The sequence below is a fragment of the Nansenia antarctica genome (genome assembly GCF_963989245.1).
Source record: "Nansenia antarctica genome assembly, chromosome: 8".
NCBI classification, from domain to species: Eukaryota; Metazoa; Chordata; class Actinopteri; order Argentiniformes; family Microstomatidae; genus Nansenia; species Nansenia antarctica.
Window position 1 is genome coordinate 58,010,244 of NC_137678.1, and position 25,340 is coordinate 58,035,583.

The 25,340-nt window shown below is 43.2% G+C and overlaps 1 protein-coding gene across 1 annotated transcript in view; it reads right to left on the bottom strand.

The window, feature by feature from the left end:
• LOC308164474 (histone deacetylase 6-like) overlaps positions 1–25,340 on the bottom strand; it is a gene marked incomplete at both ends in the record, with an annotated part of 53,772 nt that overhangs the window by 8,959 nt on the left and 19,473 nt on the right. Inside the window, one exon of the mRNA XM_080538557.1 lies at positions 15,514–15,737. Within this exon, the coding sequence (XP_080394683.1) occupies positions 15,514–15,737 (224 nt within the window). The remainder of the gene's footprint in view (positions 1–15,513; positions 15,738–25,340) is intronic.

Consider the following 25,340-nt stretch of genomic DNA (forward strand, 5'->3'; position numbering starts at 1 on the left):
CATCTACATGGAGCTGTATGGAAGGGACGGGGTTTTAAGAAAACTGATGGTTCGCCTATTCAGCACCACGCTCAAATCATGAAGCTGTTACAAGCCATGATGAAACCAAGGGAATTAGCCATAGTGAAGTGTGCCGCACACAGATCTGACTCATCACATGTCACACAAGGTAACAGGGCTGCAGATGATGCAGCCAAAGCCATTACAGGAGCAGACAAAGCAGGTAAAGTTCTGCTGGTCACACATGAAACACAGTTACAGGGCATGGTCACGCTTGAGGATTTGTTGATGTTACAGAGTGGGGCAAATGCGCTAGACAAAAACCTATGGTTAACAAGGGGGGCTAGTCAGGATGACACAGGTCTATGGAGAAATCATGAGGGACTGGTTGTGGCACCCCCAGATTTATTAGGCATGCTGATACAGGAAGCCCATGGATTAGCACATGTGGCCAGGGGGGAGGTAAGACGCAAGATCACCAAGGAATATGGTTTTTGGGCTCCATATTTATTGGAACAAATAGACCATATCCTTGGTCAATGTGTGGTCTGTTTGAAAAACAATATCAGACCTGGAATACCAGTGGGAACTGGGCATATCCCTACCCCAAACGGGCCAATGAAACACTTGGTGATTGACTATGTGGACATGATTCGTCCTGTTGCAGGATACAGGTACATGTTAGTTGTAGTGGACAGGTTCAGCAGATGGGTAGAAGCATGCCCCACTCGAAAAAAGGATGCTCAGTCTGTAGCAAAGTTCCTATGCAGAGAATTCATACCTAGGTTTGGAATTCCAGATAGGATAGCGTCAGACAATGGTAAGGAATTTGTGGATAAGACGGTAAAGCTTATACTACAAAAGTTGGGAATCAAGCAGAGATTTGGGTGTATTTACTCACCTCAAAGCCAGGGGATGGTAGAGAGGATGAACGGGGTCCTTAAGAACCGTCTTTCTAAGGTCTGTCAGCATACAGGTCTTAATTGGGTGGAAGGACTCCCTCTTGCATTGATGGCCTGTCGTTCCAGTGAGATTCGAGGGCTGCACTTGACTCCCCATGAACTGGCTATGGGGAGAATAATGACAGCTCCCTGTGCACGAACCAGTGGGAAAGGGCCAAGTTTGGCTCTCTTGGAGAGTGACATGAAAGCCTATGTACAGTACATGACTAACCGGCAAAAGAGTATCTCTTCTTATGTGCTCCACAAACAGGAACGTGAAGAGGAGGTGAACGCACAGGAGAGGAAGGACGCGTTGCAACCGGGTGACAAAGTATACGTGAAGGTCTACAGACGGAAGTGGCATGAGGCTCGACGGGAAGGACCATACGAGGTCGTTCGGTGCACTGGGACTGCCATCCAAATCAAGGGGTCCCCCACCTGGTATCACGTTCATCACTGCATCAAGGCACCCAATGAGGACGATGAGGGAGAGCCTCAGCAGGATGGTGAGGAGACCCCTGGGGACGAGGAAGTCCACAGCTTGGACATCCAGGCTGACGAAGATGTTGGTGAGTATCTGCGCCGTGATGCAGATGATGCCGGGGGCCTCGTCCCAGACCCTGTCCAGCCCAGAGATGAGTGGGCCAATGGAGATCGTGAAGGACCAAGGGACTGCGACACCCCTCTTGGGGGTTCTACCAAGCCTGGTGTTGCCCCTGTTGTCACCCCTTCCGACCCTGACAATGCTCCAGACGGAGATGTCAGCAACCCGGGCGGCTGCCCGGACCAAGGTACCATTGAGAGACACAGACCTGTCAGTGATACACCCCAACCAGACAGATCCCGTGATACACCAAGGCCAATTAGGAGGAAACTCAAGCCATGCCGTTTCAGAGACTAATATACCCCTTAGTGTTCCTACCCCATTGACTTCCTTGGACAATGTTACACTTCACTCACACACTGTTATGCCTGGACGTCAGAAAAGAATGATCACAGCAGGTAGATCTTTTATTTGCCCACATTCACGTTGTACTGTTGATGATTGTTTGATCTATACCGCCGAAGCGGACGAGTGGTATTTACTGGATGCTAAATATGTTACACTTAATCAACACTCAAGCAACACGCAAGAAACTCGTGTGACATTAACTAATGTTGACAAGGTGTTGAACTCGTATTGGTGTGCTAGACGTAATATCGGTGAACAGGTGTCTAGTGAATCCAACAATTTCAAGGACAAAGTTTGTAGGAACACTCCTGACTATCCACACTACTATAGGTTGGACTGTGAGAAATTTGTGCATGAATATGTTCACGTTGAGTTACCAGGAAAGGTTGAAAATGTTGCTGTGAAGGCTTCTACGAAGGTGATTGTAGTCGCTACTGACGATTATTTGTTGTATGATTCTAATCACCTGGGGACACGGTCCCACCCTAATTCTGCCACTAGTATCATGAAAGATTTTGCTTCAAAAATGAATTATTCTGATTGCTGGATTTGTCAACAGGTCCCTGTAAGTACATCTGCTCCTATGTTTTTCCCCATACCGTTAACTAAAGCAGAATGGTTTCATTATAATTGGCAGGGTTTAGCCCAATTTGTTTTACAGGGCAAGAACCAGAGCTCTTCTTGTCAGCCCAGCACGATTCTGGTTCCTTTAAATTCTTCCTATGCAGGTGTGGATATTGGTGTGTTGGAACGTCTGACAGCAGCAGTTAACGAACACCATAGGCCTAGCGGTGTGGGGAAGGTTATTATTGATAGGCTTACACATTTGTCACAACCAACAGGTCCGAAGAAGATATATATTATCCAAGCTATGTTCGTTCAATTGAATGGTACTGCATTGAGTCCTCATCTGTTATGTTCTGGGAGTGTGACTTCTACACGGTGGAGAGGTTCAGTTGTTATTTCTGGATTGAAATGTAAAGTTGTTGATTGTGCTATGGTGCCTCAAATGAAATTACATGATACCAATACTACCAGACGGCAGAAAGGCACCACGCAGCTTAAGGTCATGCCTCTCGTAAATATTACAACCTGTATTGACATACAATCTCGGCTCAAGGGCAGCGCGCTTCGTCAGCTAGGGGCCGCGTCTTGTATAGGTGGTGTCATTTTCCCGTATCCTGGTACGGAGCTTCAACTCCCGGAGGGTGTGTTTCTTGTGTGTGATAATAATGCATTCTCTAAGCTTCCTGCTTTGAGTGAGGGTCTTTGTTATTTAGCTCATCTGATACCTTTGATTAGGAAAGTTACTCGGGAAGAGATGTCTGTACTTCACAAACAAGCAACCCATCGTAGTCGTAGGGCGTTATCTACCGCTCAGAAGTTTTTTGGCCTAATATTCCCAAGTTATGGTGTCTACAACTCTCAGACTGAATTAAGTGCCCTATCATCCGTTCTTGAAAAACACATTAATGCTTCGGATGCTGTAGTATCTGCCCTGGCTACTGAATTGACTGAAACTAAGAATGTAGCTCTCCAAAATAGAATGGCTTTGGACATTATTTTGGCCAGTCAGGGTGGTACTTGTGCTTTGATAGGCGGTGAATGTTGCAGTTATATTTCGGATTCTGGTAACGCTCTGTATGATTTCCATGAATCTAACAAGAAGGGTATAGAGGATTTACGTAAAGAACACGGTTGGAATACATTGGATTTCTTTGATTCTGCTTTTTCAGGTATTGGTAATATGATCAGGTCCGTCGCTATTATTCTTGTTGTCATTATCATCTGTATTATGTTACTTGGTATTTTAATCAAATGTTTTGGAAAGTGTATTTCTGATGTTCCGGTTAATGCTTTAATGATGGCCGACATAGCTGATGAGCAAAAGCTGGATTCTGCTTTGCTTTCTGATTTTGTTTCCTCTTTTGATGATTTGTTTATTAAGTGATGTTTTGTGATTGTTTGCTTCGGTTCCTGTTTGTTTCTTTCTATATCATGTGATTGATGTCGGTTGTGAAGTGATGTAATGGTTACGCGACAATGGAAGCTCCTGACTATGAAAGTGTTATCAATCTGAGACAGCGGTAAAGGCTGTTCTCCAACTGGGGCCATGTGCTAGCAACCTCTGACCCTGCCGCTTCGGACGAGGGAAACATCGGTCGTTGGAAATTTCTGTATCTCAGTTTTTGTATTATGCATGATGAACTGAGTGATGTGTTGATGTGTTGATGTGTTGATGTGTTGATGTGTTGATGTGTTGATGTAGTTGATGGGTTGATGTAGTTTTTCTGTCTGTCGTTTAGTTTCGGAACACACTCTGCGTGTTCCGAGGGGGGCTGTGTAGTGTATTTTCATATGACGTAGCCATGGCAACCCAACGGCCACGTAGTGAAAGCAACACAGTAGGAGACTCTGTTTGACTCCCTCTTTACTCATCCAGGGCTTGCTTGAGGGCAGAAACATATTTGTCATTTATCTGATTCGTTCCCCTATTCACTAGATAACCGTCCGTTTGTGTTGTTTCTGTTAGGAGAGATAGGGAGAGACACACGGTGGCCTTTTGACAATGCATGTGCAGAGGATGGAATGTCATCATGGGAGGATAATTGCATTGGGGTCCGAGTCAGCAAGACGGCCATAACATAGGTTGCATTGGAATTGTATTAGTGCATTATAATAAGACAATGACATCCTATTTGCAGGACGGAGAATGGCCTCACCTACTACCAAATTAAAGTGACGTGGACTCTGTTTAGTTGGCTCAGCGAAATAATAGTGACAGGGTATAAAGCCCTCTACGCAGATGGACTCTGCCTCTTTATTTTCTTCACATCCATATTTTTGACTTCATCCTGTGACCGATTCGGACCATCAGCTCCATTGAGGGGCCATGCTGTGTAACCTGCTTTTTTGAATAAACAAGTCTTAAATTTGCTCAAGAACTCTTCTTCATTTTTAGTAGTAACAGATACCAATATATACGAAATTAACTGCTGCGGTCTGTGCATCTTTATCACTTTGCACTGCCTTGTGCCACGCCAACAGAAAAACGTCTGTCATGCTGTGGCACGACTCATTCAGTTCCCTCCCGTTCCTTCCCATATGCTTGAAAGCAAGCTTGGTGGCTCTTTGAACCAAATTTTTCACTTCAGCCTCTGTGGAGGTTGGCAGGATCTTCCTCTCGGCCCGTTTCTTGAGAGCATTGAACATGCTGTATCTGCAATCGAAAAAATACAGATATTAATGACTTGCATGTTTCCTCAAAGTGGTGTGAAACGGTGTGCAATGGGCTTTGAAGTAGATTTTCTCTTGTTTGGTGAGACTATAGTGCGGAGGCTACTCTGCCCTCGCAGTTAAAAGACGGCTTCACCCATTTTCAACCAGCTTTCTATCATTACATTTTAGGTTTTAAATGGGTAATAATAATGTTATACACACTAGCTGTGCTCTGGTCCAATCAGAGTGGCCTGTGGGTGCTCTGCTCTGGTCCAATAAGAGGCATGGGGAGTGGCCTTGGAAAGGGGGAGAACCCCACTGCATTCTGGGTGTTGTATTGTTTCTGCCATTTCTGTAAAAGGGCATTTTGCCACGTGGCATTGTTTTGACCAGGAACAAATGGTTAGGACCAGGTTTGCGTTCACAAAATGCTCTTCTCCACCTTTGTATATATTTTTATCACACACCTCTGACGACTCTCCCTCTGCTCTGGCCGAATCTGCTCAAATTTGGAACAAGGAGTCGTCCTCTCCTCTCATCCTCTCTCCTCTCCTCTCCAGAAACATCTGCTTCTGGATGACACAGGTGAGTTTATCATTATAAGGGTAAGGGAGAAAGCTTAGTTCTGTAGGTCGCGCACCAGCGAGAGGCGGGAATTACTCAGATTAGCTCACGCGCAACTCTGTTCCATAGTAACCTTAGCAGGTACAGCCAGACATTATCCGAGCTTCGGTGCAGCACCATAGAGATAGTTTTGCTCTAGATAAATATAACATTTTGTAGCCTATATAATGCGTCGGACTCGTTCGGATCGCTTGGACAACACTCCCCCCCTGTTAAGAATAAGAGAACATACATTATTTTTAACATCTAAACTGTCTTGAGACATTCCAACGTTTATGTCACTGACACTACTTCAATTTAAGACAAATTACTTTGAGATATGGTTTATTATCTATAAGTTGGCTGAGTGGGATCATTACAATGTTGCTGTCCACCTGTTGTGCTTTTCTTGTGTTGTGTCATGTTTGACGTTAGATTTATATATCTGAAGGGCATCCAACGAACCTTGCACTCCACAAAGTCCTCATTTGTTATGTTGAGTTTAGGGGATAAGCGTTTAACAGTTACTACTATATGGTAATGTCAAATTGGCATTGCCTCACTTGATCGAATTGGCTGTATTGGTATTAAGATTTGCCTTTGGGTAATGAATGTGTCAGTTTGTATGGAGAAAATGTCATCCCCAGCTTTGTCAATCTAATCATAGGTGCCTACAGATTCTGTCTAGGCCTATTGATAAAATATTGCTTTTTGTGCCTTGCTTGCTAGTTCAGAGTGACAGGGAATCTGACTTTGATGACAATCATAACGGTCATGATGAAGAGCAAGAGGTGCCTCATTCAGAGGGGGAGATGGACAGTGATCAAGCCCCTGAGCCAGAGGAAGAGGAGGAGATGGACATTGGAAATGCTCATGACAATGGAGTGGTAAACTGAAACCCAAATGTTGTTTTAATTTAACTATTGGCAGTCTTGTTGTTGTTGTTGACTATTATGGTTTTGATAGGGATGTGATCTGCTTGGGTGTCTCTACTCATCACTTATCTTGCCCCTTCAGCCAGATCCATATCCATGGAGATCTTTCACAGAAGCAGCCCTGAGCTTGTTCTTTGAAACCTCAGGAATTTCAGAGGCAACATTTTCAAGTTGACTTGAAATCATATCACATGAGAGTTTCAAGAAGGAGGACGTCCCACCTAATGTCAGTGCTCTCAAGGTAGGCTATAGTGATACAAGTTATTTTTCTATGCTAATGAAATAGCTATCACTATAAGACCATATACTGTATTTATGTAATTCCACTGCTATTCCTTATTTCAGAATATCAGAAAAAAACTGCCTACGGTGCCTATTAGTGTGCATGGAGAAGATTCTTCTTTTTATTATTTTGACATGGAGAAAACAGTGGCAAAAACTTTGGAGAACAACAAGCATATGGCAAAAATGACTTTTGTGCCAGTGACCGACTGCCATAGAGACGCCTGTAACTCCAGGCTATTTCATGAGAGCAAACTCTTTGGAATACAATGTATTGGCACCAATGTAGGGAAGGTAACTGCCCTTAAATGTGGTAAATAGCGCCCACCCAAAAAGATGCATGTCATCAGTTTGTGTAACTTGATTCATTTTTCATATTTCAAGGTAACTGCCTGTGACATAATCAAAATCAACATCGACCGCAGATCGCGTCTTGCAAGAGTGGAGTCCATAGCATTTGACAGCTCCATCCAGGATCTAGTGCTCAGGTGCAGAATACTTTTCCATGGCCTTGAGATGAGGAATCATCAACAGTTCCACAGTCTAACACCTGTTAGAGAACAACTATTTATATCTGATGCATTTAAGTCCATCAAAGTGGATACTGTGGTTCAGAAAATACCTCAGATTCCACAGTTCACTGGCTACTACATATACAGCAACCACTCTGCCACTGCATTTGAAGAGCCAAGCAGCAGATACATCAAAGATGTAGCAACTCTCCCTGCTCATTGTAGTGAAGGGCAGCCAGAAAGAGAACTACCCACAGGTAGGCTAAAAAGCTTACCATGATATTGCACTACTGCTTTTCATTGGCACTGTTAAGTCATAGTTTCATGGCTTATCAAATATGATAGGTTGCTGTGAGTAAGCTGAACAAGAACATGCATGAAGTAATGGTTGCCATAAAATTGTTTCGTTAAAGGGGTACCAGTTCTGCCACTCTACATCCATTTATATTTTGATGTATTTGGGCTGTACAGGAGGAAGTACCATTCCACTAACGGAATGTACTTTTCAGTCGGTAACCTGCCCCGCTCTGAGGCGGCAAAAAGGGAGCACATGGGCATCATAGGCCTTGGAGAACCAGGTAGCATAATAATCAGCACATTTTAACAAAGGTTAAAATGTCTAAGTCATGGTTCATGTGAGATTGAGATATATCTTCTTTCCAAATCAGGGACATCATTTGAGCAGTGCATGAATGCCATTTCTCCATACATACGCAGACTACAGGAGGGGTATTATGCAAACTGCCCTTACTATGGAGGCAATGTGTTTGTATGTGGAGGAATTGGGGAGATCAATGCCGATATGCCCCAGGCAAACCACTGTGCAAACTGTTTGTCTTCCACCGCAAACAAACGGTTAGATTCAGTATTACTTCTCTGGCCATTTGGTCTTCTTGGTTATGTACATTGTGTGAAATCTTTCAAATGCATCCCTTATTAAAATGATGTCTCTCTTAGATGCAGAATTTGCACAGTCGACAAGGCCGACCTCTCCAACCCACAGATTGCCAGTGAAGCACCCCGCAGAACAAAGTCCAACACCAACATCATTATCGCTGGCATGTCTGAGATGGGTGTAGTGGAGAGGAAACGACAAGAAACAGAGACTGGGACCTTGTTCAGCCAAAACAACCAGCTTTTCTCTGATGACATTGTCATTGAACCGCACATTCAGGTAAATGTTTTAATGTAAGCTCTGTCTATACATGCATGTTACCTATGCCTAATGAAGCTCAGAGCAAGGTATATGTTTTTGCCATGTTGCTGGAAATGGTTGCAACTAAGAAAAACATACTAATGGACTGAAAATCTCCTGTTCTGCCTCGTGTTAAAAATGATTCAAATAGAAAGCATATAATGATAAAACCATGTAAAAGCAATACAACTGTTGGCTTTGTATTTTGTTACAGACAAGAATCGATCACTTCCACTTAGATGCCCTTGGTGTTGGAAGACTCCAAATAAGTCTAATTTGGGGCAACATCAAGACACAATTGCAACTGTTCGTATCCAATCTGATTGTTGCAATTGACAGACCACACTGGCTCAAGCAGGTAAGTCACAGTTATACATTTTGACGCCGGTGTATTTAATTGTTAAAGGAACAGTTTACCCAAAAATGAAACTTGTGTCATCTCCTCACCGACATGCCACTTGAAACACAGGTGCAGTTTGTCCATATAACACACAGGGAGGTTGCCAGCACTACTTGAGTGAAAGCTAGTCCCCATTGACTTCAGTAAAGAACAACCAAAGTCAATGGGAACTAGCTTTCTCTCTAATAGTCTGCCTGTTTGTTATATGTGACACCCGCTGGTGATTTGGTCCTCTTCTCTGCAAATCCTGAATTGCGCTAGAATTTGTTGGTTTTTTTCTCCATATTACGGAAGTTGAAGTGAAGAACACACTTAATATAACAAGCAACTGTTTTAAGATCACTAAATAGTACATGTTTGTCATCAAAGTCCATGTCCTGTGAGAAGTGTGAACAGCTCTGAATGAAATTGCATTACACACCACATTATACTTTCAGCTCCCAGATGTTCATCACTTGGCATGTGCCACTGGCTGTGAGGTACTCCATCTCATTCAGATGTGGCCCATCATAGCCAGAGATGTCATGTGTTGCCCTAAGGCATTTACAGCAGCCTCTGTTGAATACATTGGCCGCAACACCTGCCGACTAGTGACTAAAGCCAACATCTTGCTGAGTGGATACTTGGCTTTGATCCGATCAGCTAGTTTGACGGATGACGAAGCAAGGCAACTCCAGGTCGAGATATGTGACCACCACAAACTTTTCGAGAGGGTGAGTTATTATTGATATCATTATTATATATATATATAATTTTTCTTACAGGATTTTGCATCAAAACAGTGTGGTTTGATTAGATATTAATTCATATTAACATATTAACTCATATTAACACCATTTAGCAGAAGTAAGTACATTTTGGTGTCATATTTTCTAAGATATGGAAAGCAGATGTTGCAAACCGTGCCAACATTCATTGTGGCTATCACACTGGAGAGCAAACAGATGTGCTGGGCCACCCCATGATTGGAGACTGCAACCGCTTTGACCGATACCACCACAGGGTCAAGGACATGGGTAAATGTAACTACACATACAGTATTAAATTTGCAAGGCCATATAGGTGCTTAAAGCTAATTGTTTTATATGAATGTTGTGCTTCAGTCATCGCTCACAAGAATGGTGTTAGTATGGAGAAGACCATGGTCAAGAGGATTGCAGTCTTGGATTCCATCACCACATTGTCAGCACCCAATCATGTGGCAGACAATACACCTGTACACGGGCTGCCAGGCTATGCCCCTGTATACAGAGCATCTGGTTCAGTCGCATTAGTATCGGCCACTGATCTTCGGCAAAGACGAGGGCTTGGTAGGAACATCTACTTCAAAATGTGTTTATTTACTTAAGTAACTGTATTATCTGTATTTATCATGTACAGTATTATTTCCTGCATGTCAGTTATACCAAAGATATCTAGAATGTTGGTACCAAAATATAACTCGTTCCAAAACAGGCTTAAGGCAGCATGGAAACGAGGTGTTGCCAGAGCTGTCAAAACTACAGGTGTCAAAAAATATGCGGCAACCTGATCTAATGGAGAGGATGGAGAATAGAATCCTGACACAGGAACAGGTCTTCCTCGGACCAAAGGTCTGGTAGGGTGGGGTTGATCATAAATGTATTAATTATTTCAATACAATATTTAATACAATTAATTATCAAATAAGTCAGTATTAACTTCTTGTAAGAGAGCATTCTTTGAATCATATGCATGCTGTTTTATTTCCTAGGTTTGGAAAAGGGGAAAGCCTGTCATCCAAAATATTGACAACCCTCTTGCTGGGCAAGCAGCACAGAGACACACTCAATATCAGAGTGCAACATTGTCCCCTGAAACATACAAGTATATTATATCAATGTGTTTCTATGCAGTATCAATAGCATCTAATTTAGATTTTTTATTTTAGTTGTTTATCTAAAGAAAATAATATTTTAAAATAATGAATTATCTAAAATAATACCCCTCAATAGCATACCCCTTTTATAATTAGCATACTGAATTTCGTTCTCAGATTTGATATAAAGACTATCAGAGTTGGGTCATTTGTGGAGACAACCCCAACCCAACTCAACCCAACCCTACTTGGTGAAGACAGGAACCACAGGCAACCGGTGAAAATCACAGGCATATGGGCTACCATGTCAGGTAAAATAGTCTTACTGAAAGACCTTGTATAAAAAATATTGATGGGAATCTATAGCCTACCTTAATACTTGATGTCTTTTATTTTCAGAGAATCCACAGCTCCTGTTTGAAGGGACCGTGTTCCTGCCACTCCACAGAGATCCTTACTCTCATATGGAGTAACTCTCCCATGTCACACTGTGATGGTGGTCATTGTAGTCTGTCTGGGATGGAGGATGTCAGTGTAGTCTCTTTCAGAAGGACAGTTTAGTCTCTCTGTGGTGGAGGGGAATCTTGGGGGAGTTGTTACACAACACATTCTTGTTTATTTATTTATTTGTATTTTACATAATTAGAGTTAGTAGATTTGTGACAGCCCCCCAGTGTGTCTGAATTGGAGTCCTAGTATACTGTACTTCCAAATGGTTTAGCATGGGGGGTCAGGTTCAGTACTAGATTTGGGCCGAGGTCCAATAGTGTCCTACCTACAAAAGGTTTTGTACATATAATAATTTTGTTCATATAATAATGTTGTACACATAATCATTTTGTTCCTATTTATAATAGTTCCTGCAATTTCCTGTAAATGTCTTTATCAATTAGTAATCCACAGTATGATTATGTATTTGTGTATGTTGTTTTTTAAATAATAAAATGCTGAGACAATACTATGACATTCATTGTGTTCTTCATATTTCCAAGACATCTCAAGACATCTCAAGACATCTTCATATTTCCAAGACATCTCAAGCCATCTTAAGACATCTTCATATTTCCAAGACATCTTAAGACCCATGTCTATAGACACGTCCTTAGACGTGTCTCAAGACGTCTTGACAAATGAGTCTTAAGATGTCTCGAGACAAGGTGATGGCTGGGTATGTTTAGACATAGCGGACTGTTGTTGAGTCCTAGGGCTTGATCTATCTAATAGAGGGTTCATCACACAGTTCAGATCGCCTCCTAAAATAGGATGGTGAGTGTTCAAGTGTGGAAGGGACGATAGCAGGTTGCTGGCAAAGCTTGCATCATCCCAGTTGGGAGCGTATACATTTACTAAAAGTACCGGTGTTTGGCAAAGGGTACCCGCCACAACAACATATCTGCCTTTTGTATCTACCCTGACCTCCGAGACCACAAAATTAAGTATTTGATTAATTAAAATAGCTACACCTCTCGACCTACTATTGAGGCTCGAGTGAAAGTATTGGCCTACCCAGTTACTACGTAGTCTAACATGATCTGACAGCCGAAGATGAGTTTCCTGCAAAAAGGCTACATCTGCCATCCTCTTTAATCGACTCCAGCAGGAGGTTGGCATCACCGACACCGCCTTGTCCTGGTTCAAGCCTTACCTCAGCAATAGAACCTACGCCGTCCACATAGCAGACAGCTCCTCCAGACAAGCCAACCTCACCTGTGGGGTCCCTCAGGGCTCCATCCTCGGCCCTAACTTGTTCTCCCTCTACATGCTCCCCCTCTGTCTAATCCCTCAACGCTACCAGATCTCATTCCACTGCTATGCGGACGACACCCAGCTTTACTTATCAATCAACACTGACGACCCCGCCGATCTGATGCGCCTGATGGACTGCCTCCACGATGTGAAGGAGTGGATGGCCCAGAACTTCCTACAGCTGAATGAGAGCAAGGGGGAAATCCTCCTCATCGGCAACACCACCGTCATCACTCAGCTCAGCACCAACATGGGAAGCCTGTCCACCCTTGTCAGACCACATGTCAAGAACCTCGGTGTCATCTTTGACTCCGAGCTCAACCTTAACCGACAAGTGAGCTCCGTCGTGAAGTCATGTTTCTACCAACTACGTATCATAGCCAAGATCAAGTCCTTCCTCACCCCCAGTGACCTGAGGAGGGTCGTCCTCATGCTAATTTCATCTAGGCTCGACTACTGCAACTCACTCTATGCTGGACTTCCTGATAAGACCATCTACCGCCTGCAGCTAGTCCAAAATGCCGCTGCCAGGCTGGTGTCAGGCACTAAAATGAGGGACCACATCTCCCCTGTCCTCATCTCCCTTCACTGGCTCCTAGTAAAGAAGAGAGTGAAGTTCAAGATCTGCACCTTTGTCTACAAAGCTCTCAACAGTCTCGCCCCACCCTACATCAAGGACCTCCTGGACCTGTCTTCCACCTCAAGGCCCAGGCTCAGGTCCGACGCCCAACTCAGCCTGAGGGTCCCCCGCACCAACCTCAAGAGGAAGGGTGACCGTGCCTTTGCGGTGATAGCACCGACCCTGTGGAACGCGCTCCCTTCCGCCATCAAGTCTGCCCCCACTCTGGACTCCTTTAGAGCCAAGTTAAAAACCCACCTCTTCGTCAATGATGTTCCCTAAGTCTACTCCCTATTTGTTGTAAATTGTATCCCTTGAGATGTTCGTTTAAGTAGTCTGTATCTGTTTGCTTTCTGTGTTCCTTGTCCTTGTCCTTGTCTTTATCTGTTCCTTTACCCGGGCTGCGCCCCGGGCCGATGTAAAAGTTGGATGGGGGGCGCATTATAAATAAAATTAACATTAACATTAACATTAACATTAACATCTGCTTTTAGACGTTTTAAGTGTAGAAAAACCTTAGATCTTGACTGGACCATTCAAGCTTTTCAAATTCCATGATAGGAACCGAACATTTGAGTATTTATCCTTATTGCCTAAATTGGTCATATTGTGAGTGTAGCAGGTAAGTAATTGTAAGCATCCTTACAGTGAGTGTAATGCCTTTGCAAGGCCTACTTCCATTGAGTCTTGGAGAGCGAATGATTCCTTGTTTAACAAAGCAGATGACAAAACAAAATAGATGGGGTAAAATAGGTACAGAAAGAAAAGAAAGAAAATGAATAAAAAGAGAAAGCAAACAATAAAACCTCTGGTGTGAGTAGCACTTTTCTGCAGACAGTCCCTCCCCAGTCCCTAAGTCTTCTTCCCCAAACGAAAAAGACAGAGGGAAAAAACATCCAAAATGTTCCCAGTTAACGCAACTCTTATACATTCTAACCTTAAAGCACTAAGGGTGGCTCCCAGAGTACAAGAAAAACAACAACAAACAACAAAAAAACAAAAAGAAACAGTGTCAATATGATGAATGAATATAGCCCATATCCAGTGTCGCTAAAACAGAGCTGCCGGGGTTCAGAATATATGCAACACACAAACACACACACACAGCAACACACACACACACACACACACACACACACACACACAGCAACACACATACACACACAGCAACACAGACACACAAACAGCAACACACACACACACACACACACACATACACACACACAGACACACACAGCAACACACACACACACACAGCAACACGCACACACACAGCAACAAGCACACACACAGCAACACACACACACACACACACACACACACACACACACACACACACACACACACACACACACCTGCCTATGCATGTATGCACCCGCCCCGTGAATGATATGCGCGCGTATAAACGCACGCCCCTTTAGATATGTCACAGATCCCCTCAACGAACCCCAGCTCCTGCTCCGGTGTTATTTTAGTTCTAGGTAGCCTATCATACAAGAGCTATCCGGCTATAGATGAAAAGTAATAAAGGCGTTTGAAGCGTCAATACTGTTAAGCACACTCACACACATTCAATCAAAGAAGGAAGTAGGTCCGTAATACAGCATCACGCAACGTCAATTCAAACACATGCACACCAACACACACATATTAGCAATAGGAGAAAGTATACCCGAAATACAGCGCTAAGTAACGTCAACTTAAGCATGCGCGCGTATATAAACAGTTAGTCAAGGTAAGAAGTAAACCCATAATACAGCGCTATGTAACTATGTAATAACAACAGTCAATGAGTTGAGCAATCCCTGAAATTAGCTCAGAGTTAGCTGGATAATGACCTGGGGACTGTTTACTCACGTTATCATCATCCTATGAAGCCTATGGAGAGTCTGAACGGTTTTCAGTGATTAATTAAACTGGTCCGTGTATAAAGTGTTCAATCGAATCAGGCATATAAGTTCGGTTATAGGTCCAATTGTCCTCTCATAGTATCGCAGTTCAAAAAAGCGATGCAGCCTCCCGGTGAAAAATAAGCACAGTATAAACAAAACATAGAGCTAGCCAGCCCCGGTGGCTTATGATCAGGGTCATATACATTCAATCCTTCGTGGGTTGTCAACAGTTCACGGTAACGTTATTACGGGGCAAAAAGAAAAATGGTTAATGCTATATAGAAGTTAGTTAGGCTAAGCATAGCTTTAACTTTATACTAGCAGTCATGAAGGTAATCGTTTCCTCTTGCGGTGTCAGCTACAGAATAGCTTATGCTCACCGCATATGGCCATATACTAGTCAGCATCCCCGCCACCATCCGCTCCAGCGGTTGGTTATAAACCCGTTGTGCTTCTGGGGCAGTCTTGAAGTCGTAGATTTTGTCCTTGAAGTCCACTTTTAGAAGAGCAGGATAAATTAGACAGAACTTGACCTTCTTCTCGTAGAGCAGTGATTTCACTCGGGCGAATGATGCACGCTGCTTGGATGTGTTGATGCTGTAGTCTGGGAAGAATGGTACTTTACGTCCACGCCATACGAGCTGATTACGATCGCATCTCAGAGCCCGGGCTTTGTCCTGGTAGTAATGGAAACGGACAATCATCACTCTGGGTTGTCCAGTGGGTCCAGGGCACCGCTGGACTGGCCATACAATCTTTCTGCCCGCTGGCAGATGGGCCGCGCTAGTTTTGGGCCGGTCGGGCCGCCTGCCCCCCCCCCCCCCCCCCCCAATTTAAAAAAAATAAAATAATAATAGCACCGCCGAGCCCAAACTAGCGCGGCCGAGCCCAAAATAGCGCGGCCCAAAATAACGCGGCATCAACTAGCGCTGAATCAAGCGGCGGCCCCCGTTTATACTAACACATGGGCTGGCCCAATCACATGCTTAGGCCCTGCTGTCCATCGGCCCCCTCCCCCACTCTGATCCCTCGGCCGACAACCCAAGTACAGTGTCATGTCCGTAGATAAGATAGTGAAAGGGGGTGCCCAGAAAATTAGGGAGAAAAAAAGTAAGAAGCTACTACAGCTGCGGCTGCCACAGCAAAATCTTTACCGCTAACTAACGTTAGCACTGATGTGCCGTTAGCAATTGAGGAGGAGACAGAGGACACAGCTAGAGAGGTAAGCAATGTTGTTACTTGGTTTTACAAAAGCAAAGTTATGTTAGTCGCTTGCATTGGCCAGATTAAGGGAGCAGCAGCAGAGAATGTCTTATGACTTATGCTAACCCGTACAGGCAGCATGATTGCATTGCGCTTCACCAGGACTTGGCTGGAATTCATGCACACACAGTGATCTCTCTCGTGGTGTAACGTTAGTGCTGCTTGGCTGTGGACTCTATAGCTAACGTTAGATGGGGGTGTTCTGCATTTTGTGACTTTCTATTTTGTTGCTAGCTAGCAAGTTGAGGTATCACTGTCACTGACATAAATGCAATACCAACAATGGGTGTTAATAATACTTTTTATTTGAAAATAAAAATATTTTTTTAAAAAATCTACACTAGCCTAGTTCAGAACTAATGAATGCTTTTTATTGCATGGAGAAATAAAACTCATGCAGTCTGCAACCCAATAATGTTGTCTTGCAACCTTCCATTTGAAATGACTGGGCTTCTGGTGTAACATAATGCAATCATGCAGCCTGTGTGTACATGTAAATGAGAACTTTGCTGATTTTGACAACCAGTTAGTTTACTTCTCTGTCCATGTCTTGTTGAACCAGGTTGAGCTGCTGCTGCCCTCCCCAGAAAAGCAGAGTGTCAGGGAAAGAGAGGAAAAGGAGAGAGAAAAAGATGAAACAGAGGAAACAGAGTGCCACGTTCAGGACTTCAATTACTTTGCCTGTCCTGAGCCTTCCATGCTAGATCACTTTTTAGATTACCACCCTCAGCAGAGAACCAAAAATACAGCGGCACAAAAGTATTTCACATGTGCAGATGGCACCAGTAGGAAGTGGCTCACATATTGCGAAGAACAGCATACATTGTTTTGTTTTGTCTGTATGGCATTTGGCAATAGCACTGACCCCAGAAAATGTATTACTGGAATGACAGGATGGAGATGTGCGCAACAGAATGTGGAGGAGCATGAAAAGAGTGCTACACACCGAAAGTGTGCTGAAGCCTATTTTCTAAGAAGTAGAAAAGGAGATATCCAGAGCAAGTTTGCTGGCAGTCAGATGTCTGCTCATAGGCAGCAAGTAAGAAAGAAACGCCAGGTTTTGGAGTGTGTTGTGGATGTGGTGAAGGTGATAGGCAAGAGGGGCTTGAGCTACATAAGGGGTTTTACAATTGGTATATTCAACAGACTGCCAGCATGTTGATCGGGGTGTCGGACCGATTGTGTTGGGCCGGTCTGAGCCACATGGCAGGGCCTAATTTTTGTCCCAGTCCAGCCCTGGTCCAGGGCGTACTTGGCCAATCCGATGTGCACGGTCCAGCACGGGGGGAGTTGGATAGACATCTTTGCAGACCTCTGTAAAGAACTCAGCCATGAACTTAACAGTGTCCGTTCCCTCCGCGTTCTCTGGAATATTGATGACTCGTAGGTTGCACCTGCGGGACCGATTTTCAATGTCCTCCGCGCGGCTAGCGAGAGCTTCATTCTCGGAGCTAAGTCGTTCACAGGTCTTTTCCAGGGCTATAGTCGTGTCACTGTATCCGTTGAGCGCCCTTTCTAATTCAGCAATGCGTTTACCATGGTCAAGGGTGGTTGATTGCACAGCATCTAAAGACTCCTTGAGTGGAGAGAGGGCGCTTTCAATCAATCCCTTAATCATGTCCTTCATGTCTGTGACTAGCATTAAGCGGAGATTTTGTAGGTCGGTAGGCAGGTTCGCTGAGGCTTCGGCCGCCATATTAGCTACTTCGCTAGCGTCTTCTTTTAGCTGTTGAGGTGTAGATGATCGTGTGCCCCTTTTGGTGCGTTTGTTGGGCATATCCTCGAGACAAGTTGTACAACTGAACTTTTTCTAATTGTTTTTCTTAAAAATATGTTTAAGGGATCACGATAGTTGAGATTTAAAAGATTAAATACTGGGAGCCACCCTCCACGCGTCTACCTCCTTTCACATCGTAACCGGAACAGTCTTCTTTATTTTTATTTTTTGTCACTCTCCTCGTTCTTTACTTTTCTCTTGTGAGACCCTGACTTTGGCTTCGCTTTTCTCTTTTGAGACCCTGACTGACTTCGCCTTTCACAACATCGTCTCTCTCCTGGTCAGAATATTTGCGGTAACGTTCCTCTAGTCTAGCAGCTCGCGCGCGGTGGACTGAACCATGCAATGACTAAATAGAGGGGTGTGGTGGGTTGACATAATTCACCCACGGAACTATGGGTTGGGAGTATTGTTCCGCACGGAGAGTTAAGTGCGTGGTACCGAAGTTGTTACGTCAGATATAGTTACTGCTTGAAGCGTGTGGTTGAGACTCGTTCATGTCTGTCAATAAATGTCTAGCTGTGATATTTGATACGCCGCCTCCGACTCCCGTCTCTCGGCACTACACAGGTAAATAATAAGGCTTAATTTTGTCAAACATAGAGAAACAAAACTCCAGTTTGTTTCTTTGGTGACTTTTTTTAATACATAGAATTATAATTTGAAGTCGGCTACATTAACGTCCTTATGATAATAATAATAATATTATTATAAATATAATATATAAAAAAAGATTATCTTGGGCCCCTGTCAGTGCTGGGCCCTTAGAATCGTCCTAACCTTCCCCCCCCCTAGCGGCGCCCCTGCATACAACAGTAATTCAACTTGATATTTGTTCACATATTTTCTTATTTGTTTTGGTTTGAATGCTCGGATATTCTCAATGGGTGATAGTTTTTGGCGATGGTTTTTTAATAATAATGAGAAAATAAACTACACCGAAGCTTTCTCAGGATGGGCCCATGAGTAAAGTGGGCGGGCCTGGGCCTAACGTGGCTACGCTACTGGGATGGACTCCTGTGCTGCCTCTCCATAACGCCTTTTTTGTATGTTTTGGTTTGTTTAATGTATTGCTGTTTGTAAGTGCTTAATGTTGTGTGGCCTGTAATTGTCCTGTGGCTTCTAGGTGCTTGAAATGTCGCTGCTCCCATAAGTGTGTATGTGGTGTGGTTTGTAAACATGCTCTGGCTTGTGTGCTTCTACGTGTTTGCTATGACTTCATGTGTCCCTGTCCCCTATGCGCTGTTAGTGTTTGTTGCAGCCGCTTGTAATCACCTCAGCTTGTTTACTTGTGTTTTTTGTCAAGTGTGATGTTGGGGTACCTTGTCTCAGTCACGTGTTCTTAGAATATTGAAATGTTTTATTTTAATTAATGACGTTACTTTTCAGGATGCCATGTTGCAACTGGCCGGGGACTTCAACTGAAAATTAGCTGACTAGGCTAACACTGACTTTTTTACTGTATTTTATATGGTTCATGTATTTGGATTGTCCTCGATATAATAAACTAATAAACTAAACTAAACTGCTAGGTGGACTCATTTCTGACACAGTCTAATCATTTGGTCCGCATGTCGGCAACCAATTAAAATGTTCAGATTTTTTGAATCATGGAACTACGTTTCAACGTTGTTGAGAATCACAACACAAACTCGCTAGTGTTGTTTCTTCTTAAGTAACTTGTTTGAGATAGATCACGAATAACCTTCTGAGTTTTAAGACTATTTATTAAACAAAAGTACAAGTTACAAGTTGTTGGTGATGCTGGCTGGAATGATGAGAGAGCTGGCTGGAGTGGTCAAGAGGCAGCTGATTTCATTTGTTTCACCTTCATCACCTTTATACCTTTTTGATATGCAAATATAGCTTCAACAATGGTCCTATCATTTTACTGTAGCAACTAGGCAGACCCTACATGATGTCACCTGGGCTATAGGCCAGGGGGTAGGGCCCAGGCCACAAGGAGCCATCTTTAGAATGCCCACATGGCCCCAATAAAGGGTCCTACATATCCTATCCCCCACAGTTCAGGAGAATATCTTATAGAAAGAGTAGAGAAACTAATTGGGCTGTAAACTTGGATTAGTGTATGATGTATTACTGTAATTCAACCTACTGACGTCTGTAATCAAGTTTGACGTTTAAACTTTCAACTTTCTTCTGTTTGCCAAATGATTGATGAGTTTTATATTGGTGTTGTTAAACGTACAGGACTCACCTGGCGTTAGTGGTCGGAGTGCAGCCTTGTAGCAGCACACAGTGGACATAACCGCCCATCATCATGGTTACCAGGGTTCTCCTGACCAGGGGGCCATTCCACTAAAGGTGGATCAGTATAGCCGCGATATAAATAAATGCGGCGCTCAGGCAACTCGAGATTGGAATTCAAGCCTCAGGTGATTCCTCGAACGAGGATCAGCCTTGTGTCATCAGTGTTCACAGAAGACAGGCTTACAAATCTTCGATATGGGCGCGTGCATGCAGACATACGCAGCCCCGAAGAGTCGATCTGTCGAAATGAAGATACTCCACTCTGCAGGGGTACTACATTTGCGCAGCATTCCGAATTATTGATTTTTATGAAGACGGAAAAATAAGATGTAAAATAGTGCAATACTGCCGTAATTAACAAGGCGAGGGAAATGGTTTGGCAAGAAATTGCTGACCGATTAAATGCGTAGGTCATACTAGCCCCAGTTATTGTTATATGTTCATATTTTAATAAATGAATATTTACTACTGTGGTGATATCAGCAGCAGGCTACAAACCGTCATAATGCCACAATGGCCTAGTGGTACCGACCGCTGCCATAGGATTAATTCGTAATTTTATATCGGTGGTTCAAATCCCTCTTCAGACACACTTTTTTCTGCATTTCGTTTTCTGAATCTAATCTAAAATCTCATCTAAAAAAGTATGTAGGCTTTAAAATTATGGTGCAGGCTAATTTACAAGAACGGACACGATTACAATGGTGTTTGAAGCCTTTGCATGAAATCTTCGGTTAAATGTAAAAAAAAAAAAAAAAAAAAGACTTAGTCAAGTCTCGAACACTTGGAACTCCAGTCGGCTGCCTTAACCACTACGCCAGCCAGACCGCTGTGATGACAGCAATGCAAGTTGACACAATTACTTTTTTTTAAAAACTCTTTTCTTTATTGATTTATCGATCTATCTATCACACTTTCAAAATATCAAGTTATCTATCACACAATCAAACTATCTATCGATCGATCACACTTTCAAAATATCAAATTATCTATCTATCACACAGTCAAACTATCTAATCTATCTATCTCGTGTGAAGTGGGAACTAATATTTCCTAAAAGACACATGAGGAACTGTCGTTCGGGGTTTAGTTTCCGCCTGTGTGCCTTTTTTGACGCGCGTCTCACTATAGCCTGTGTTTTAGCCTGGTCGCGAGCAGGCTAATTATATCTGACTCAGAAGGAGCTCAACCAAGCAGCGAATTATTTGAGCCACATTGATGGCACCGAACGCAAGCTAACATTTTCGAGGCTTAGAACTTTATCGAGCTTCGTGGAATACCCCCCAGGAGCCATGCAGCACAGCAGGGAAGTGGATATACTGGATAACCAACTGCTCATAGTGATGAGGTCCTGAGGGGTAGATATAGATAACTGTTCATAGTGATGAGGTCCTGAGGGGTAGATATAGATAACTGTTCATAGTGATGAGGTCCTGTGGGGTAGATATAGACAACTGTCAGTCATCAGAATCAAAATGGTCCAGTTCTGATGTATAAGTGGAGGGCATGTTCTGCTTTATGTACAAGCAGAAGAGTAACTGGAAAAGAAACATTCTAAACTCCTGTAATCATTTTGAAGCACCTACTTTATAATTATTGAGAAATTCAGTTTATTATTATTGCTGGAGGAGTGAAGTGAATTTATTATTCCTTTGTATTTCATTTGTTGTTTATTGTGTGTGCTTGAAACCCTAAAGAGGGTCTAATACAGATATTATTTACATTGAAGTTACGGGGTCTGTCTTGCCTTGTGGTTGTTCTGTTTATACCTTTTTTTGTGATAACACAGTCATTTCATAAGTAGGAGGGGGAGTTGTTATAAGGTCAGTCAGGATACTACGTTAGATGACGTTAGATTTCTGGCTTGGGGAACGAGACCCTACTTGCGAGTCCGATTGTGACGTGGATGGAATGTAGCCAATCAAGAAGCGAGCTGACTTCTTCTTTTCGTTCTTCGGCACTTTATTTGCCCTGTCACATGGCTGCCTCGTACAGGTCAGTCAGGGTACTACGTTAGACCACGTTTGATTTCTGGCTTGGGGAACGAGACTAGACTGTCGTAATGATAATCTTTATGTATGTGGGGTGCTGAAATGGGAATATCGACGCACACCACACACAATACGATCAAGGCTGTTCAATCCAAGATGTTTTCTCTTCATCTCCTCCCACCCTATATTCCCGCAAGGCCCCTAAGGTCAGCTGAGACTAATCAGCTAATCACTCCAAGAGTAAAAACAAAACACGGTGCAGCAGCTTTTAGTCACGCTGCTGCATGCTCCTGGAACAAACACCCTGAAGAAATCAAACAGGCCCAAACCCTTAAAATATTTAAATCTAAGCTAAAAAACCTTCATGTTTTGCAGCAGTTAGGATTAAACACAAACACTTCTATCAATGTCTTTTTTTTCCATTAACTATTGTATCTAGTTACTTCTTTTATTTGCTTTTATTCATTGTAATTTGTATTTTCTTACTATGCTCCTCTTGCTGTATTTTTAAATAATGTATGTAAAGCACTTTGAATTGCCCCTGTTGTATGAAATGTGCTATAGCTATACAAATAAACTTGCCTTGCTGTGCTTGAATGTGATGTTTCAGAAGGTGTGGGAACTCTGGGTATTCTATATGGACAACGGTATACGGGTGGTGGCACGCCCCAGGAGCTTTTCAAATGTTGACAGGTGTAAATTAGGCCCAACAGGAAAGCCCACCACAAACATGATGCAGCCTGTCACACCGGGTAGGACCAACCAGAATGTCCCTCTATAGGCTTGGTGTTGGACACAAACATATCATCACATCTGTCACTTCTCAGGTGAGATCGAACGAGAGAGAGGCACTCTTGTCTTGTAAACGAACATGCGGTCTAAGAATATGAATAAAAAGTAAGCGATTTACCATGAGAGGAAGGGGGTTGTGGAGACATTTACCACTGGTACAGGGTTGTGGCACGAGGCCAAGCTCAGTACCAGTGGTAAATGTCTCCACAACCCCCGCCCTCCGATGGTCAATTGCTTTTCTACAACAGCCACCATATAATATAAAAAATACACAGTTGTAACATAAATGTAAATTCATTTATTTACAATCATTAATCGTTTCAGAATACATATCCTTCCGCCACAGAATATAGTCCCATAAACAAGATCAACCATTGCATTGTAGGTCAGCACAGGTGTTCTTAATCAGACTGATTGGGAGGCGCATTTATACTGGAAATGCGGTCTCTCAAAATGAATGAATGACCAAGAGATACACTGACCAACGAACCAAGACCCAACCTGGTGCAATCACTTTGACCAGAGTGAGACTGTTATCCCTCTCTAATCTGGGGAATCTTTCTGACATTGCTGTTACATTAAATAGCATGGATGTGTTGAAATCCTTTCAACCATTTATGTTTGTGTTCTATCAGGTGCATAAAAACGATGTAGGTGGAAATAGATACGAGTATTGGTATCATGAAGGAGCTGGGGAGCTTTATAACAGAGAAGTGAGTAATGTCCACTGTCATGTAAACTCAACCACACGGGTCCAACACACACACTCCTTCTCAGAAGGTGTTGAGGAATGCAAAGTCTGCCACATTTAAGTCAATACACATGCGCCGGATCTAGAGACTTTCAACACTCTGCTTAGAACTCACTCCTGCCATTAACTAGGCTACTGAGATGTTCTGATGTGTGAATGTCCGTCTTAAAATGTGTGGTTATGAATGTTAGACGTCATTGAAGACGTACTGCATTTCATGCAACTGGAGAAAATCAAGCATACCCTACGAGGCTCCCTACTCAAATTTGACCAAATCTGGCAGCCATTTTCACATGATATAGATGCCATTAAAATGACCCCGCCACCTCCCAACTGAAACCTTTATCCCTCTCTTGACCTAGCAGCAACCTTGACCTACCTACCTATCTGACCTTTGACCTACCTATCTGACCTACCTACCTATCTGACCTTTGACCTACCTACCTATCTGACCTACCTACCTGACCTACCTACCTATCTGACCTTTGACCTACCTACCTATCTGACCTTTGACCTACCTATCTGACCTTTGACCTACCTACCTGACCTTTGACCTACCGACCTATCTGACCTTTGACCTACCTACCTATCTGACCTTTGTACTTTTATTTGATTTTTTCCCCTCCTATTTTTTTTTTTTTTACTTTTGCATTAATTTGATAATATATATTGTTGTTGTAATTCTTTTTCTTTCATCATTATTTGTTTATTGTTTGTTTGTTTTGTTTTGTTTTCTGTTGATATGTTTGTGATGTAGGCCTACATGTGTGTTTGTGACTGAAACTGAACTGAAAAACCCATAAATAAAAATAAATTAAAAAGAATGTTAGACGTCCTCCGTGTTTATCTTGTTGTCCTTATTATAGATATGAGTATTGGTATCAGGAAGCAGCGGGAGAGCTTTATACCAGAGAAGCGCGGGACCTGGAATGAGTAATGTCGACTGTCATGTGAAATCAACCACACTGGTCAAGCACACGCAGTACGTAAGTAACATTTATTTATTATTATTATTTAAGTAATGTTTATTTAGGAATGGTAGGGGGTGATAGGGGGGTGGTATATGGGTGGTAGAGGGTGGTAGAGGGTGTTAGGGGGTGGTAGAGGGTGTTAGAGGGTGTTAGGGGGTGGTAGAGGGTGTTAGAGGGTGGTAGAGGGTGTTAGAGGGTGGTAGAGGGTGGTAGAGGGTGGTAGGGGGTGGTAGAGGGTGATGGGAGGTTGGTAGAGGTTGGTAGAGGGTGTTAGAGGGTGGTAGAGGGTGTTAGAGGGTGGTAGAGGGTGGTAGAGGGTGGTAGGGGGTGGTAGAGGGTGTTAGAGGGTGGTAGAGGGTGTTAGAGGGTGGTAGAGGGTGTTAGAGGGTGA